The following is an 18,502-nucleotide window of genomic DNA, read 5'->3' as shown; positions in this document are numbered from 1 at the left end:
AGATGTTCTGTGATTAGATAGTGGTGATGGCTACACAACTTTGTGATTAAGCTAAAAGCCATTGAATTATGTACTTTATTTTTTATAATAATTTTTTATAAAATTTGAGTTTTGACACACATTGTTACATTGTTTTCAGGTGTACAACATAGTGCTTCAGTTTCTCTATATGTTATGCTTATCACAAGCGCAGCTACCATCAGTCACCGTATGTCACTATTGCAATATCATTTACTATACTCTCTGTGCGATGCCTTTTATTTCCATGACTTATTCATTACTTAACTGGAAGCCTGTTTCTCCTACTCCCTTTCAACTATTTAGTCTAACCACCCGCAACCTCCCCTTTCCTCTGGCAACCACCCCTTTGTTCTCTGTATTTATAGGTATGATTTGGCTTTTTGCTTGTTTGTTCATTTGTTTTGTTTTTTAGAGTCTACATATGAGTGAAATCATATGGGATTTGTCTTTTTGAGTCTGACTTATTTCACTTAGCACTATACCCTTTAGGTTCATCCTTTTTGTCCCAAATGGTAAGATCTCATTCTTTTGCATGGCTCTGTGACATTCCTGTATGTGTGTATGTGTGTGTGTTTGTGTGTGTATCTTCTTTATCCATTCGTTTATTGGTGAACACTTGGGGTGCTTCCATACCTTGGCTACTGTAAATAATGCTGCAGTAAACATAGGGATGCATAGATCTTTTTGTTTTGTTTTGTTTTGTTTATTTATTTATTTATTTTACAGACAGAGATCACAGGTAGGCAGAGAGGCAGGCAGAGAGAGAGAGGAGGAAGCAGGCTCCCTGCTGAGCAGAGAACCCGATGCGGGGCTCGATCTCAGGACCCTGGGATCATGACCTGAGCCGAAGGCAGAGGCTTTAACCCACTGAGCCACCCAGGCGCCCCTCATAGATCTTTTTGAATTAGTGTAAAATTATATACTTTAAATGGGTGAACTGTATGTATGTGAATTACACATTGATGAAACTTTTTTTTTTTAAGATTTTATTTATTTATTTGACAGAGAGAGAACGAACACAAGTAGGTAGAGAGGCAGGCAGAGAGAGAGAGGGGGAAGCAGGCTCCCCACCGAGGAGAGAGCTGGATGCGGATGCGGGGCTCAATCCCAGGACCCTGAGATCATGACCTGAGCGGAAGGCAGAGGGTTAATCCACTGAGCCACCCAGGCACCCCAGAAACTTTTTTTTTTTTTTTAAATAGACTCAGGGTAGGGGTGGGACTTCTTCAGAAAGACTATCTCATATAATTGGACTTCCCTTCAGCTATTAAAAATGTCAAATATGGGGTGCCTGGGTGGCTCAGTAGGTTATAAAGCCTCTGCCTTCAGCTCAGGTCATGATCTCAGGGTCCTGGGATAGAGCCCCACATAGGGTTCTCTGCTCAGCAGGGAGCCTGCTTCCTACCTGCCTCTTTGCCTACTTGTGATCTCTCTCTCTGTCAAAAAAAAAAAAAAAGTCAAATACAGTTCAGCCAAGAGACATGTTTTGGGGTTTATAAGGAAGAGTCAACATCTACGAGGAAAAAAATTCTTCATGTGGGTAGCTTGACTTGGAATGTAATCAGCCTTCAGTGTTGTGGAATTGTTGCTGAGTTCTTCTTGGACTCTTCATGAATCCATTCAAGGTTTTATCTTAAATGAATCAGGGGGTGGTAAGTCTTCCTCTGGCCTGTATCTGGGCCCTATACATAGGCAGAGACCTAATATGAGCAGGCTTCTCTGTCTCACTTTTTTGGTTCAAGATGGAATATAATCTTCTCAGTATGTGGATTCCAAGAAGTGTGCTGACTGGCCTCAAATTTTTCCTTGGGTTCCAGAGCAACCACATTAAACATAACATCCATTCAAATTTGAGTGCAAAGAGTAGATTCCATTGCTTACTCCAATTTACACAGGATTGCATTCTCATAACTGAAAATTATAGTGCTTCTATAATAGCCGCAACAGGCAGAGGAGGAACTAAAAACTACCCAATAAACCACTCTTATCTTTCTAGAGCCTTCATCTGTAGACTGTAGAAGGAGAAAATCTAACCATCTCGCTTTTTAAAAAGTAGGGGAAAAAGGTAAAATGTCCTTAGCTCTTCCAGTGTCAGGCACTATTCAAATGACTTGACCTAGTTTGACACACTTAATCCTCACATCAGCCTTTTGAGGAAAGTAGTATTATAGCCATATATTATAGAGGAGATCAGGAAAGGTCAGAGAGGTAAGGCTGCAAGATGGCAGACCCAGGTTTCAAATCCTGGTGGCCCAGGGAATCTCCTAATACATCCACCAATACATCCACCAGGATCAATTAATTATTCAGTCCCTTATATGAATCTTTTACTATTCCTCCCAAAGTTATTTAAATTATTTAACTTTTCAAGGTTTTCAGTGTTGCCTTTCTCCAACTTGTCAGGACCATCTGTGAGCTGGGATGGGTCTTCGTTTTCCCCCAGGTGCCCGGCAGGATGCCTGTTTCTGTTCAGTAGTCAGAAGGCAACCAGCAATGGAGTCATCTTGCAATGTTCTGTTCCCTCTGCTCAAAAAAAAATATCCCATGTGGCTAATTTTCACTGATCCTTAAACATCACTTTATCTGGTGGAAACTTTCCTGATTGTACGGGCCCTTCAGACCCAAATAAACTCAGGATATACTTCATCTGGCCTCGCCCATTATCCTTTTGTGATAGTATTGGAGTTGCCTTTCAGTCGTCTGTCTCTTTATCCGCAGTAGACTATGCTCCTTGAAAACAGGAGCCCTGTAGTAATTCCTGGCTTCCTTTGCATCGCCAGCAGCCATCGCAGAGCAAGGCAAATAGGAGATGCCTCATAAGGAATTTGTTTCCCTTTTTTGTTTGTTTTATTTTGCTCTGAGACTGATACTAAATCTGTAGTTGGTTTCTTCCAAGATGTTTGGACAGGCAACTAAGTTTTCAGGGCGTGAGGAATTTCATTTTTTTTCCCCTCATACTTTCCTTGCCAGCTGACATCACGAAGTACAGTGGTCTCCAGTCCTCACCGTGGCACGGGACTGGTAAACGCACTTGCACGTGGGCTGGGTACCACACTTTTCCCCGCTGGGGACCTCGGCCCTACCGTGCCCCCGAGGGCCCCGCGGAAACGGCCTGGCCCACCCGCCGGAAGTGACGTAATCTCACGGCCTAGCAACCGTTGCCAGGGAGCTCGTCTCTAGGAACCCTGTAGAGCCTGGATGCCTCCTGCGGGGGGGAAAAGTGGTTTCTTGAGGAGAATTTGAGGTAACCTCGCCAAGACGCGCTCGGAAACTTCCCTGAAGCCCCCCACTCCCCAAAAGAGAACTCCCTCCTCGTCCCCTTCCCAGTGCAGCACCTTCGCCAGGGGAGGGTCGCAGCAGTTCAGCCCTCAACGCCGGGGTCGGTGCCTAATGGGCCTCGCGAGGATCCAGGCAGCTCCCCCGAAGGTTGAGCGGTCGGGGAGCCCAAATCACCCCCCGCGAGGGGTCTGGGTCGTATGTCGGTCCCCTGTCCACTGTCCCGAGGCCCGGGCGCGGGGCGGGGTGGACACTATTTTTGGGAATCCTAAGAGGCTGCTGGTCCCGCGCTTGTGCCGGCCTGGGACAAGGGCAGCGTCGTTTCCGTCCCGAGTTGTGCCAGATAGACGCACGTCCTGGTTTTAATTCTTCCCCCCACCCCCTTGGGCTCTTATGTGGGTAAGTGCTCGTGAATTAGTGTGGCGACTTTTCCGCTGGCAGAGGGAGAGTAATTGCTTTTGCTAATTTTAGAGCGCAGAGCCCGCTGGGCATAGACAACCTACCTGTTCAGTACATCTTTGTCCTTAGCTGGTGACCATCTGAAAGCTGGTGGGCACCTAGGGGGAACCCGACTAGTTTCTTTTCCTCTCCTGGTAACATTTTACTCGTTTATCCAAGTGTCTTGTTTTGAAAGGGAAAAAATATATGTGTGTGTATATATATGTTATATATTATATACATATAATTTCTAAATCATTAAACTTCTATATGTATGGGAAGGTTATGACGTGGATTTTTACTTAAAATATTTTTAACAACGAAAAACTTGCATCTCCGAGGTGGATTTTTATTTCATTTATGTAAAAGTTTTCCTTTTGTAGATTAAAGGAAGCCTCAAATTTTTTAAAGCACATTGGTTATCCTTTCTACTATCTTTTGACTCATTTTTTAACAATAATAATCACTGATTCATAGTTTTAGATTTAATGTTTTACAAATATGCAGCTCCACCCCCCCAATTAAAATCTATTTCAGAGCAAAATGCATGCAGCCCCAACTAATGTCTTTGATAAAATAGCATCTATTCATTTCTTAGTTAAAAACTCTTAGGGAGCACTGACGTAATTTTTTAAAATTTCTTTTCTTAGCAGTTCATTTTTTAATTCCTTTTTTAAATTGCTAATTTAAAAAATTGCCTGCCTGCAAAATTTCTGCCAGTTCTTCCCATATTAAACAATTGATACCCTCAAGCAGGAAACACTAGGAACCATGGTAAAGCTGCTTCAGCAGTTAAATAATCAGATATTTAATTTTTTAAAACTTAAGATCACCACCAGTTGACTTGGGCTTATCTTTCTTTTTCTGGCCTTGGGCCCGTGAACACATTTATCCAGTCAATGGAGGAATTCAGTTTTGATGCAGTGGGTATTCACAGATAGAATTAGGCACAAAAATGTCCTCATGGAATTTACAATTTAGTGGAGAAGAGAAAACGTACATGAGTCACTAGTACAAAACAGAAAAATAACTCTAGGGGCCCCTGGGTGGCTCAGTGGGTTAAGCCTCTGCCTTCGGCTCAGGTCATGATCTCAGGATCCTGGGATTGAGCCCCACATCGGACTCTCTGCTCAGCAGGGAGCCTGCTTCCCCCTCTCTCTCTGCCTGCTGCTCTGCCTGCTTGTGATCTCTTTCTCTATCAAATAAATAAAATAAAATCTTTTAAAAAAAAGAAAAAGAAAAATAACTCTAGGAGAACAGTGCAGATTAAATGTGGTTAGTCTCCAGGGCAGGTGCTGCTGCCGTTATTCTGATGGAGAATGTGGGAGATAGCTTGAGAATGACTTCCTGGAAGAATGTGCATTTGGAGGGCAAACCCTGAAAGACGGTTAGGATCTGCACCTGTGGAGATCGGGAGACAGTTTTTCTAGGTAAGAAAACAGCATTAACTGAAGACAGGTGAAAAAACTAAGGAGCAGTAACTTTTCAGTCGGGTGAAATTTAAGAGTGAAAGGTAACAGTTTGGAAAAATGAAGGTGGGAAAACTCAACTGAGTTACATCTGAAAAATCAAAATTCAAAAATTTGGAATTTATTTTGTGAGCAGTGAGAAGCACACAAACGATTTGGAATAGGAGAGGCAGGGGCCAGAAAACTCGAGGCTGTTTCCTTATTGAAGGCACAGGGAAACATAGGCCTGAATTAGTCAACGGTGGCAGAGTCGATGCCTACAGTCCATAACGTCAGTGGGTGAAGAGTGCTTGGTGGAGGAAACCAGAAAACCAAAGAATGCACATCCAGACTGAAGCTTGCAGCCTTAGCTTGGCTTCATTTGGGTGTGGCTGTGCACAGTTATGTGCCCACGGTTGCCAGATCTGATTTGGAAGAGAAACTGGATGTCTGGATTTTTAACGTAAAAAAAAAAAAATTTCCCACTTTTTAAACATGGGCTGCTAATTAAAAAAAAAAAAATTAGAAGCTTGTCTGTAGCCTACCAGATTTTTACCCCTGGGTAGTTGTGGAGCTGAATGGGAGAGATGTTATTGTAGGTGGGATTTATTATTCATTTGTCCATATGAACTCAGTGTTAATTCAGATGATTGCTATCCTACCAGATGTATATACAAAACATGGTATTCAGTATTAGCAGTATATACTGAAACATTCAAAATAAAGTCTTCATATCCTGATTTCTTTCAATAAAATAACCCTTTTCACAGCATTTTGTATGCCACGGAGAATTAATACTCTTCATTCCTACTTCCTATAAACTTAATACTAATTTTTTTCTGGAATGTTTGTTACCAGTACTGAGGAATTTTATCTCTATTTTTAGTTATAAGACCCAATTATGAGTGATCAAATCAAATTCATTGTGGACAATCTCAATAAAGAGCCTTTTAGGAAGAACTATAATTTAATCACATTTGATTCCCTGGAGCCAATGCAACTATTGCAAGTTCTCAATGATGTTCTGGCTGAAATTGACCCAAAGGTAAGAATTTTCTCTTTCTTGTGATGAAAAGGATAGCAGGAAAGCCATTTTCTGCCTCTAAATATCTGTGACTCTTGGGCCTTATTTTTCATGCCTGTAAAGTAATAATAAATGATGTTTAAGATTTCTCTACTAGCTTAAAAATTAGATTATCTGGGGCACCTGGGTGGCTCAATGGGTTAAAGCCTCTGCCTTCAGCTCAGGTCATGATCCCAGGGTCCTGGGATGGAGCCCCACATCGGGCTCTCTGCTCCACGGCAAGACTCCTTCCCCCTCTCTCTCTGCCTGCCTCTCTGCCTACTTGTGATATCTGTCCGTCAAATAAATAAATAAATAATCTTTTAAAAATTAGATTATCTGCTTGTACCTTATTTAGAAATTATTTCCCTGTTCCAAACATAAATTGATTTGGTCCTAGAAAGAAAATGCTCTTACAAAAGGTTTTATTGTATTGCAAGTTAGGTCACGTCTCTTATACACTGGTCTTTTCTACTGGATACTTTTTAAGCTTGATATTCTTCTTTTTTTTTTTTTTTTTTTAAAGATTTTATTTATTTATTTGACAGAGAGCTCAAGTAGGCAGAGTGGCAGGCAGAGGGAGAGGGAGAAGCAGGCTCTCCACCAATGAGGGAGCCCAATGCCGGGCTCAATCCCAGGGGCCTGGGATCATGATCTGAACTGAAGGCAGCCGCTTAACCGACTGAGCCACCCAAGCACCCCAAGCTTGACATTCTTAATACAAATCCTGATCTGACTTGTATGTACCCTCACTTGGAATCTGGGGGCCTCCATACTTAATCTGTTTTATGAGGAGATCATTGTGCCTGTTATGCTCTAGTAGAACAATTTTTTCAGTGAGTTTAAATATTTTTCTTTGTTAGATATACAACAATAACATATTTTTTCAATTTCTTTATCTGTTAGCAAGTTGTTGATATCAGAGAGGAGATGCCAGAGCAAACAGCCAAAAGGATGTTGAGCCTTCTTGGTATCCTTAAATATAAACCTCCAGGAAATGCCACAGACATGTAAGAATTTGATCACATGTTGCTTTCTTAAAGCTGTGCTTGAATATCTACACTTTCATGGGCTACAGTCAGTCTTTCTAGGCAATACCTGGTCTCTGTGCCAATGGCTTTAGTACGTCACTGAGTTTCAAAATAATCTTGAACTTTTAATATTATTTTGTCATGTAAAAGTCTTACGTGGGTCACTTTTCTCCCCAATCCAAAAAAAAAAAAAAAAACCAGGCAAATTCCACGATTGCATTTTATCATTTATCTGCCATCCTAGATAAAAATAATCACTTAAACTTGCCCAGTAAATGAAGTATTAAGGCAGACTACCAATTAATGGTTCCAGTACAACCTTCCCCTATAGTCCAGTGATATATTCCAGGCCTAATTTTATGTTTATTGTTGATATACAGAATGACTTTAGAATAGCCTTGGTTTTTTTGTGTTGTTTTTTTTTAATAGTCATGGAAAGCCATCAAGAAATTGTAAATTAGTATTTGAGCTTTTACCTCTTTTCAAGGTTTATTTGTTATAAGCCAGGGGTGAAGGATGATCACCTGCTTGTGTTTATTTTCTTTTTATAGGAGTACCTTTCGTCAGGGTCTGGTGATTGGAAGTAAACCTGTAATTTATCCAGTACTCCACTGGCTTCTTCAGAGGACTAATGAACTGAAGAAAAGAGCATATTTAGCTCGTTTTTTAATAAAACTTGAGGTACCAAGTGAGTTTCTTCAGGATGAAACTGTGGCTGATACCAATAAACAGGTATACAATACACAAATGGTATTTTTAAACGATCTGTAGATGTCAGGGTGCACATGTTCAAGTACCTGTTAATTTCTCTTTAACTTATTTGCTTCTCTTCATTTCCAGGTGGCACTGAAAGGTAAAATGGCTAATAATGTTCAACTATAATCACGTATGAAAATACCGACTTTTGCACACAAATACCATTTCAGTGATAGATAGAAGAAAATCCTGAAATTAGGATTTTAGAGTAATTTATTACTTAGGAAATGTGGGTAGAGAGGATTTTAGGTTTGGGAATGCAGAGCACTTTGCTGATCAGTTAGATGATTATACGATTTGTCATCCAAGTCAGAGAGAAAGGTACTATCATAATAATTACATGAAGGCAAAAGTATAAATTGACACTATCCCAGACAAATCAGGACTTGTGAGCCCCTGAGAGGATTTTGTACAGGCAGAGAAGCTAGGCTTGAGATCTCAGAGGACTTCCCAGTCAGGCAGAAGATAGAGAAAGGGCCAGGAGTTTGAAATTTCTATGTACTTTTCTTCTAGAGATACTGAGTTCTGGCCTTATAGTCTTAAAGCTCTTGACTACTTTTGGGGTGCCTTGGTGGCTCAGTAGGTTAAGCCTCTGACTCTTGTTTTGGCTCAGGTCACTATCGCAGTGTCCTGAGGTCAGGCTTGTGCTCCGCCTGGAGTCTGCTTGGGATTCTCTCCCTTTCCCACTCCCTCCTGCTCTGCTCCCTCCCCTCCCCACTCACAAGTGTCTATGCTCTTTCTTTTTCCTTCAAATAGATAGATAGATAGATAGATAGATAGATAAATCTTTTTGTTTTAAAGTTCTTGACTACTGAGGATTCTGGCTGGTCTGGATCTTGGTCCTAGGATTTCAAAGCACCTTGCTGATCAAAGACTATGGAAAAAGGAGATTCAGGCTTAAGATTTCAAAGGACTTTGCGTTTTTTTTTAAAGTGCCTATGTTTAGCCCTCTTTGCTTTTATTCTTGCTATATGCATAGACTGATTGTGCAGTTTGTTGTGAATAGTTTGTCGCTCTATCCCAATAGATTATGAGGTCTGTGAAGATAGGTATCATGCCTTATCCATCTGCGTTTTCCTCCAGGGTTTTGTAGAGTTGTTTCTATACAGTATGTGCTTAAAATTGGGATTGAATCAGAACAATCAAAACTAAGTGGTTTTTCATCCGTTTATTTTGTTATTTTGGATAGCCATGGCAGTTAGTCAAAACAGAGTCAATATTGATCTCTTAAGACATTTTGGGTGTTGAAAGACTTATGTAAATAATCATATCAAATGTTATAGTAGAGAATCACATGGGAGATGTCATGGGAGAATTACAACAGAAGGAGAGTACCCCAACTCCTACATTTGAAGGCTTTACATAATGTAGAAAATAGAGAAGTGTAAATGTGAAATATTTTCTCCTTCCTACACTCCCCCATCAATCAACTTGATAAAAACTAATTCCTCTGGAAAAAAACCCTAATTTTTCTGGAGGAAGTTTATTAATAGCTTTTACTAAATATATACAAATAATTAGTAGAAAAATTAATGATAAAGACATGTTTATTCTTGAAACGTGTGAGATGTAAATCTAAAATGACTTACACATTTAGCCAGTCATCTAGCACAGAACCCAATAAAAAAATACATGTTGTCTTCCTGAATGAGGAGTTCTAGAATAAATTCTGTCAGTGCTCACAAAAAGTACTATTTTTAAAGAATTTTGGGTAAGAGTTGTGATTTTTCTCATTCATTCAGCTACTTTTTATTGAATATATCAGTGATGCCAGGATCCAGGGATACTAAATTGCACTGGATAATAGGATTCTTGTCCTCTTGACTCTTGATGTCTAATGGTGGAAGACAGACAAGTAACTAGGCAATTGTAATTTTATATGATTTTTATTCTGATATCATGACACTCTGATCTAGAATAAGTATAGGACTAGAGAAGTCTTCTCTGAGGATTGTGGTATCATGCTGAGACCTGACAGATGAACTGAAATTATCCAGGTAATGGATGAGGAAGTCATAGAGTATTCTCAGAGGTAATAGGCTTTGTAAACTGGACGTGGATATTCCAAGGATTGAAAGCTCACCATAGCTGGAGTATAGAATGTGGGTGAGGGAAGTAACCAGAGAGGAAGATGGAGAAGTACTTAATGACCAGATTATACACACCTACTTTTTTTGTGTCTTATATAAATGTTTCAGGATGTATTTTTAATGCTGTTATATAATGATTTAAGTAATCACTATGAGTTGATAACCTGATGAAGAAAAGTCTACTGGATCTAGTCATTAGTTTATAATTTTTTAATTTGTCTTTTAGTATGAAGAGCTAATGGAAGCCTTTAAAACTTTGCATAAAGAATGTGAGCAACTTAAGACATCTGGATTTTCTACAGCAGAAATAAGAAGGGTAAAGCAAAGAAAATATAGTAACAATATCTTTTTTAGATTTGAATATTAGTTTTTCCAGCTTGTTTTGTTAATTCAGTATGAATCTTAAAACTATATGGGAATTAGTGATAGCAAGTGACAGATTTTCTTTTGTCTAAACTTTGCTCATTCTTTACTGAAGAAATTAATGATACTAAGGTAAATTCACAATATGTTCTTATGTACTATATAGATTCCTAACATGGATTTTAAAAAGATTACATTGTGGGTCTACATTGTGGGTCTTTCTTTCTCTCTCTCTCTCTCTATATATATATGTAGTAAAGAATATATATTACATAAAGTATAAAGTATATATCATATATATATATATATATATATATATATATATATATATAATAGAAAATAGAGATGAGAACAAAGAAGATAAAAATCATCCAATTGCTATCCATTCAGGCTTTGTGTGTATATTTATATTGGTAGGTATTTAAGATCATACTATATACATAGTTATTTGTATCTTTCATTTTTAATAATTGCATTGTGGATATATTCACACTGTTATCTTTCTAAGCATGATTTTTAAAATTTTTCTTTAGAGAGGGAATGGGAGCAGGAGCAGAGGGAGAGAGAGAATCTTAAGTAGGTTCCATGCCAGCTCAGCCCAACATAGAGCTTGATCTCAGAACCCTGAGATAATGACCTGAGCAAAAATCAAGGGTTGAGTGCTTTACCAACTGAGCCACCTAAGCACCCCCTAAATATGATTTTTTTTTAAAATTTTGGTGGTGGTGAAGCAAAAGAAGAAGAGAGAGAATCTCAAGCAGGCTCCACGCCTAGCTCGGAGCCCAACATGGGGCTTGATCTTATGACCCTGAGATCATGACCTGAGCCAAAATCAAAAGTCAGCTGCTTAACCCGCTGAGCCATCCAGATGTCCCTCAATATGATTTTTAATTACTAAATAATTTTCCATAGTATAGATAGGGTAACCATTTTTTGTTTTTTATTTTATTTTTTGCTATTATATAATGCTATGATCATGATTATCATATATATAAATTTATTTGGGGGTATCTGTAATTGTTTCCTTAGGATAAATTTATAAAAATTAATATTTTTGACACATGTTACTAAATGATCTCCAAAAAAAATTTAACATTTTCACCAGGTATATAGATTCTTTCCCAAATGTATGCTAACTTCACTTTCATGAATTTTGTATTTTTAGAATTCCTGAGTTATTCCATGACATCTTTATTTTCTTAATCAGGAAGCAATAAAAGTTGCTTCCTTAGAGAGGCCTTCCCTGATTCCCTAGATGGATTAATTTCTCCCAATTCTTTTTGTTTCATAATACTCATCACATTTATAATTACTTTAATGTCTGTCTTCCCAACTCTCTTTATGAGGGCAAGGGCCATGGTCTATCTTGTTCATCACCGTATCCCTAGTGCCTTTTTCAGTACTATGCACATAGTAGGTTCTCAATAAGAATTTGTTGAGTGTATCAGGAATGAAAGATAAGCTCACAGTTAGTGGGGAGAAAGACCTATAAATAGGATACTTATGGTATGAAAGAAGAGTGATGGACATTCATCCACTGTTCCTCTGTTATGTCGTGTGAATAAACTGAAATGATGAAATGACCAAGAATCTAATCATTTTATTTTCATTATTGCCAAAGTATTCTTGAACATGTTCTTTTTAGAAAATATGATAAGCAAGAAATAGAAAATAATTCACTCATAATCCCACACTGTAGAGATAAGTACTATTGACATTTTAGTGAATATATTTAAATCTTTTCCTTGTATTGTGCTATATATAAATGTTGTAATCTGCATCTTTCAGGCAATGTCATACCATGAGTTTCTCTGTTATTAAACATTCTTCTGCATAATTTATAATGACTTTCATGGTATTGTGCTATAGTTAATTTAGTAATTCTCAGACATTTGGTAATTTACACATTTTAGATATGACTAACATCTGTGAGATTCCTCGTAGAGAAGTCTTTGACCTTCCATGTGTATTTTATTAGGACAAATTCCCAGACATGGAATTACCAGACTTGATGGTATATATATATATGGAATACACCACATGGTATATATGTTGTGTGTGTATGTGTATATATATGTATGTTTAAGACTTTTGATACTGTTCTTCCGTACCATGCCACCAGTGGTGAGTAAGAGTGCCTAGTTCCTCAGATCCTAACAATACTGAATACTATGTATATTTTTCTCTTTAGTTTACTGTGATAGTTAGGCTATTAGTTTGAGTTTAGGAAGGAATTTTTGTTTTCACTAGAAAATATTATGGGGCTGATTAAAAGGAAGGCTGTTTATTTTTGAAGTCTTTAGTTTTAGGAAGGGAATTGGTTAATTGGCAAAAACAGAAACAAATTTTTGTCTTGAAAACACCATAGCCTTAAAAATAATTTTGATGGGAAATTGGCAGAATATATAGTTTGATATTTAACAGAACAGATGGCATGTCATCCGCTGTTGCTCATGGTTTTAGACCTGTACACTTTCCATTATAGAAGACTTTTGAAAAACTGTGTGCCCATATTTGGAATCAGAACACAAATGTGCTGGTTGGCAGCTTTACCTTGCTGCGTTATAACCTGTTTTGGTTGCTTTTCTAAATGAACACTAAGCTGCCAAATAAATTATCCTGCATAAAGAACCCTAGGGGGGAAATAAAATAAAACCCTTTATCCAAAAGAGGATCTTTGTTCCTTAACGATCTGGTTTTAAGTAGGAAAATGGCTGATGCACAATCATATGAAAATTTTATTTGAATCTACAAAGAATGTTTTTTTCTTATAATGTCTCCTTGACTACTTTTTAGGATATCAGTGCAATGGAGGAAGAAAAGGATCAGCTCATTAAGAGAGTTGAACGTTTGAAGAAAAGGGTAAGACAAGACTTAGCTCTGTAAGACTTTGGCCCCAAGTCCCAAGGACTTGCAAAGATTTAGGAATGGTAATAAGGATTAAGCAAGGCATGGGTGTACATCTGAGGATCGGCTCAAATAACATTGACAGAAGGGGAATCTCCCTAGGCAGTAGCCCAGAACTTTGAGAGACCTGGAGTCTGGAACTTTACTGTCATCTCTAGGGAGTACTGTTTGCCAAAAAGAAATGATAAGTGGATGTCTGAGTCACATGACATGCTAATTTCTTCCTTGAACTTGACAGTAACATGTACTACTTATTCTCTTACTGTAGGTGGAGACAGTTCAGAATCATCAACGGATGCTTAAAATAGCAAGGCAACTTCGAGTTGAAAAAGAGAGAGAAGAATTTCTTGCACAACAGAAACAGGAACAAAAGAATCAGGTATCCTCATAAAAGTTTATATTCTCATAATGAAAGAAATAGTTCCTTTTGATCGTTCAACTGTAAAGAAAAAAGAGTTCTACAATTGTAGAAGTTTGTTTACATGATGGAATACTCTTAAGAGGATTTTGTGGCACCAACAGCAGTAATACTATTTTGGGGGTTCTGTACCCAGTTTGTATCTCTATACTACCTTTTGGCCTGTGTTTAACTCCTGTTGACCCAACATTACAGAGCATTCGTTGTAATGGTAAGCATTAAGATTAACTGCTCATAAAACTCATAGGCTGGGTGGCTCAGTGGGTTAAGCCTCTGCCTTCGGCTCAGGTCGTGATCCATGTCCTGGGATCGAGCCCCGAATCAGGCTCCCTGCATGGCGGAGAGCCTGCTTCTTCCTTTCCCTCTGCTTGCTCCCCCTGCGTGTGCTTGTTCTCTCTGTCAAATGAATAAATAAAATCTTAAAAAAAAATTATAGCATCTCTAAATAGTGTCCTGAGATTCTGGGGCTATAAGAATATCTATTTTTTATTCTGCTGGTCACAGTATCCACTACATTTATTCCCGTGGCAAATAAGCAAATAATGAAAAGACTCAAAATCAACCATACTCCACATTTTTAGACTTTGCCTTAAGGCAAAAATAATTTGGCTAGAAAGGATTACTTCTATTTTATTAAAAATCTATCTTAAAACTGAGTAGGCATATACATTAAAAATATACTTCAAATCAGCTCCATTTCCTATTCAATAAGATGTTTGACTCTTTTGGAACTTGACTTGGCATCGTGGTGGTTCTACTGTGCCAGTAAGCTGCATTGCTTGGGCCCTGAATGGTACTTAGCATCAGGGTCTTATTCTAGGACATCATTTGTGAGAATGCTAATATTTCTTAGAATTAAGAAAACGAGGTTAGGGGCACCTGGCTGGCTCAGTTGGTGGAGTGTGCAGCTTTTGATCTCCGGATTATGGGTTCAAGCCACACATTGAGTGTAGAGATTACTTAAAAAGAAAAAAAGAAGAGAAAAAAAGAAAACCATGTTATAACAAGTAAAGCCTGGTGTGTATATTTCTTTACCAAGTATTTTTCCTTAATTACTAAGTACAACCAATAACTAAAGATTGACTTTCTGAAAGCTTTTTTTTAAAAAAAGCTTTACATGAAAAAGTATTGAGAAAACCAGTTACATTTTGGGCTCAACATAGTAATTTTCTTAGTTCTTATTATTTGTTCTTTTTACATCACAAGAATTGTGTGGAACTTGTATTTTTCTTTGCTTGTCTATGTGAGTGGTAGGTTTCAATAGACTAAGCAAATAATGGATCTATTTGTATTTTAAAGCTATTTCATGCAGTGCAGAGACTGCAAAGAGTACAAAATCAGCTGAAAAGTATGCGCCATGCAGCAGCAGATGCAAAGCCTGAAAGTAAGTGGAAACTATTATATGAGAGAATATTAGTTTAAGTCAGTAGTTTTCCTTCAAGTAGTCAACTCACAGGAATTAATTATAGTCTAGTGATAGCTAAGCATTTTAGAGTGTCATTTCCTAGTTAATGAATGAGAGCTCTGTTGAAGACATCCTTTAGTTTTTACCTGGAATTTTATACTTCCCATTCACTGTTTGGTCAGAGAGTGAAGGGCGTGAAAACCACCATGCACGGAGGCTTTCTGATGAAGGAGCATATGAAACACTTAGGATGGATGCTAGCAAAAAGATGGGTGGGGAATAATTGTTTTAGAGCCTGGGCTTATAAAAAAAAAAAAAAAAGAGTAAAATGTTGGACCCTTAAAGCTGAGTGTTTATTCATATATTGGGTAGTGCTAATGACATGGGTATCCCTGGCTCTGTTGTCATATTAGCTTTACTTAGAAGATAAATTATTGTAATATTTCCAGATTATACCACCAAACCCATCCTAGGTATTTTTAAAGGTTTTTTGTTCATCAGAAGGGAGACCGTGTAAATTGGAAAAGCAGTGGAAAGCTCTCATTGGTACTGGAGAAATATTTCAGTATAAAAATCTAACTATTAAAGGATTAATTCATCTTTCTGTAGTATTATATGAAATATTATACTCTTAAGCTGTGAGTCTTAGAGTAAAAAAGATAGACAGTAACATGTGTTGGCAACAGTGTGGAGAAAATGGGACTCTCATATGTTTCTGGTGGGGGTATAAAATGTGTGACTGCTTTGAAAAACATATCTGGCAATTCCCCAGAATGTTAAACAGAGTTACCATGACCCAGCAGTTTCATTCCTAGGTATCTACCCAAGGGAATTGAAAACCTGTGTCCACACAAAAATTTTTACACAAATGTTCACAACAGCCTTATTCGTAATAGCCAAAAGGTGAAAACAACCCAAATGTCCCTAAACTGATGAGTGAGTAAATAAAATGTGCTGTATCCACACAATGGAATGCAAAGGCATGAAGTACCGATACATACTATGACATGTATGAACCTCAAAAACATGTTATGTGAAAGAAATTAGTCACAAAAGACCACATATTGTAAGAGTCCATCTGTATGAAATGTCCAGAATAAGCAAATCTAGAAAGATAAAATCAAACTAGTGATTACCTGGGGGTAGGGGGTTGTAGGAGAACACAGCTGTGTGTATGTGTGGTGTGGGGAGGAAGGGAATGCTAATTAGCATAGAGCTGCTTTCCAAGCCGATAAAAATGTTCTAAAATTGATTGTGGTGAATTTACTAAAAACCATTGAATTTACTAAAAACCATTGAATTTTACACTTTTCTATGGCATGTAATGTATATCTCAATAAAGTTTTTGAAAGAGATAATACAGTATATCCTTAATTCTAGACACTTATTCTTTCCCATTTTAATTGTTTTTGCCTTTGGGATACATCTCACATTTTACATACACTTTTACCATGGTATTTATTACTTTATCAGTGGTATCTCAGCACCAAGGAAATATGGTATATTTAATTAATATTTGAAAAACCAGTGTAGTGTTGCCTACAAAGTACATGGTTAGTACATGTTAATTAGCGGCTTTCCATAGACTTTCTTACACCTCTTAGTCTTACAATTCAGATTCAAGCAATACCTGGAAGTTGCCAGGCGTTTAGTTGTTGGGGTCATTTCATTCTTCATTCACTAAGTTTTCACTTTTTAGGAGAATGTTAATTTTTAGGACAAAGAAAATACTTTTTTTATGATTTTTTTTCTCCTTAGTATAATCTCTATCTTTTTAGCATATGTTCTTTGGATTTGATGTAGGTTCCTTCATAATTTACTGCAATAACGTAAGATAAATCTTCAAAAGAAACCCATTATACATAGTCATTTAAAAATTAATATCAATAAGTAATTTGTATAGGCCTACTCTTACTAAAAGTATTAGAACTTACCATTAATAGTGGATTTTTTTTTAAATGAAGGTAACATGTATAAGAATGGAAAGTTTGGTATGCAGAAAAACAATTAATCAGTACAGTTTAATACAATTTAAAATGTTCACCTGAAAATGTGTTTCTGTAGTATCTGTTATCCTCAATCTTACTAGGTTAGATATTTCTTGCTATTATGTTTTAATTCTGACAACTAAACAAAATATCCACAGATGTTTATAGGTTTAGCAACATTTCATTTTTTTATTTGAATTGTTAGTCTTTTATTTTTCTTTGGCTTTCTAGGCTAAAGAAAAATTTTTTGGGCCAGGAAATACATAATTATTCACTTAGTAATAAAATTCACAAATAAAATTGTGTTTTATGCATTTCTTGAAATGTCGGTATAACATTAATATAAGTAATATTGCTGCTAAATAATAAAATAAGTACTAATAGAAATAATTGGCTCAAACCTACAGTGCATTAATTCAGTATTTGTTGAACATCTACTACATGTCAGGAACTATGCCGGGTGCTAGGAATAGAAAGAAAAGAGACTTAGGTTCTCACAGTTTAATACAGAACGGCAGGCAGTGAACAGCGATAACGCAGCTTTACAAATTTGCTGATGAAGCTCAGCACATGATCCTGTGAGAACAAAGAGGCAAAGCACCAAACCCTATCACAGACTCAAATGGCTTCCTGGATGAAGTGGCCCCCGAGTTAAATTCACGTTGGAAAGCGGAGTACAAGACATTCCGTGCCAAGGCACAGTGACCTGAAAGAACATACAAATAGGAGATGAAGGAGAGAGAGAGAAAAGGGTAGGCTCCTTCTGACTGCTTATCTTTGAAAAGGAGGCAAGAGAGGGAGGGAGCGTACAAATGAATGAGGAAGACAGTGCCCTGCCTAGACAGTGAGAGGGTAGTAGCGTGGGGTGATTATGTGCTGCGGAAGAGAGTCAGTCAGACAATCGGAGACTGAAGATCTAGGAGGAAAAGGTGAGAAGGGATAGCTGCCTTTCCCATGGGCCGTACACTGAATGTTCTGCAGCAGTTGTTGGCATTATCTCAATCTGACTCAACTCAACCCTAGACTAGTCACCGAGTCATAATTGTTCTATTTCCAGGCCCTAGCATGCTAAATTATACACAACAGGCCTTCAGTAAATGGTCTGTTAAGTAGTTAGGAGGTAGGAGTAGAGACCAAATCCCTGGATAGGAACAGAATGATCATTTCCACAGATAGGAGGGGAGTTAAAGTAAGAAAAAAATGGCTGAAAGCATAAAAATAAGATATTATGTATGCAATATATGTTCTTTGGGGGTGGACAGGGTGTGGGGAGCAGCAAGTAGAGAAGTTCTTGCTTT

General features: G+C 37.7%; 1 protein-coding gene across 10 annotated transcripts in view; it reads left to right on the top strand.

Moving 5' to 3' along the window:
* The window catches only part of IFT81 (intraflagellar transport 81), a 225,667-nt gene that overhangs the window by 105,809 nt on the left and 101,356 nt on the right, over positions 1-18,502 (top strand). For 5 of the 10 annotated variants that reach the window (XM_032309053.1, XM_032309045.1, XM_032309054.1 and 2 more), the window contains exons 1-8: positions 2,543-3,265; positions 6,070-6,228; positions 7,153-7,256; positions 7,829-8,009; positions 10,350-10,439; positions 13,283-13,348; positions 13,662-13,772; positions 15,111-15,195. In XM_032309053.1, the coding sequence (XP_032164944.1) occupies positions 6,085-6,228; positions 7,153-7,256; positions 7,829-8,009; positions 10,350-10,439; positions 13,283-13,348; positions 13,662-13,772; positions 15,111-15,195 (781 nt within the window). In that variant the 5' untranslated portion in view covers positions 2,543-3,265; positions 6,070-6,084. Of the gene's footprint in view, positions 1-2,542; positions 3,266-3,612; positions 3,697-4,936; positions 5,166-6,069; positions 6,229-7,152; positions 7,257-7,828; positions 8,010-10,349; positions 10,440-13,282; positions 13,349-13,661; positions 13,773-15,110; positions 15,196-18,502 lie in introns of those variants that run through there. The other 5 variants (XM_032309047.1, XM_032309049.1, XM_032309048.1 and 2 more) reach the window with 4 other exon arrangements.

This window comes from Mustela erminea, chromosome 13 (assembly GCF_009829155.1).
Source record: "Mustela erminea isolate mMusErm1 chromosome 13, mMusErm1.Pri, whole genome shotgun sequence".
Classification (NCBI taxonomy): Eukaryota; Metazoa; Chordata; class Mammalia; order Carnivora; family Mustelidae; genus Mustela; species Mustela erminea.
Note: the sequence above shows the minus strand (reverse complement) of the source record. Positions and strands in the feature narration are given on the sequence as shown.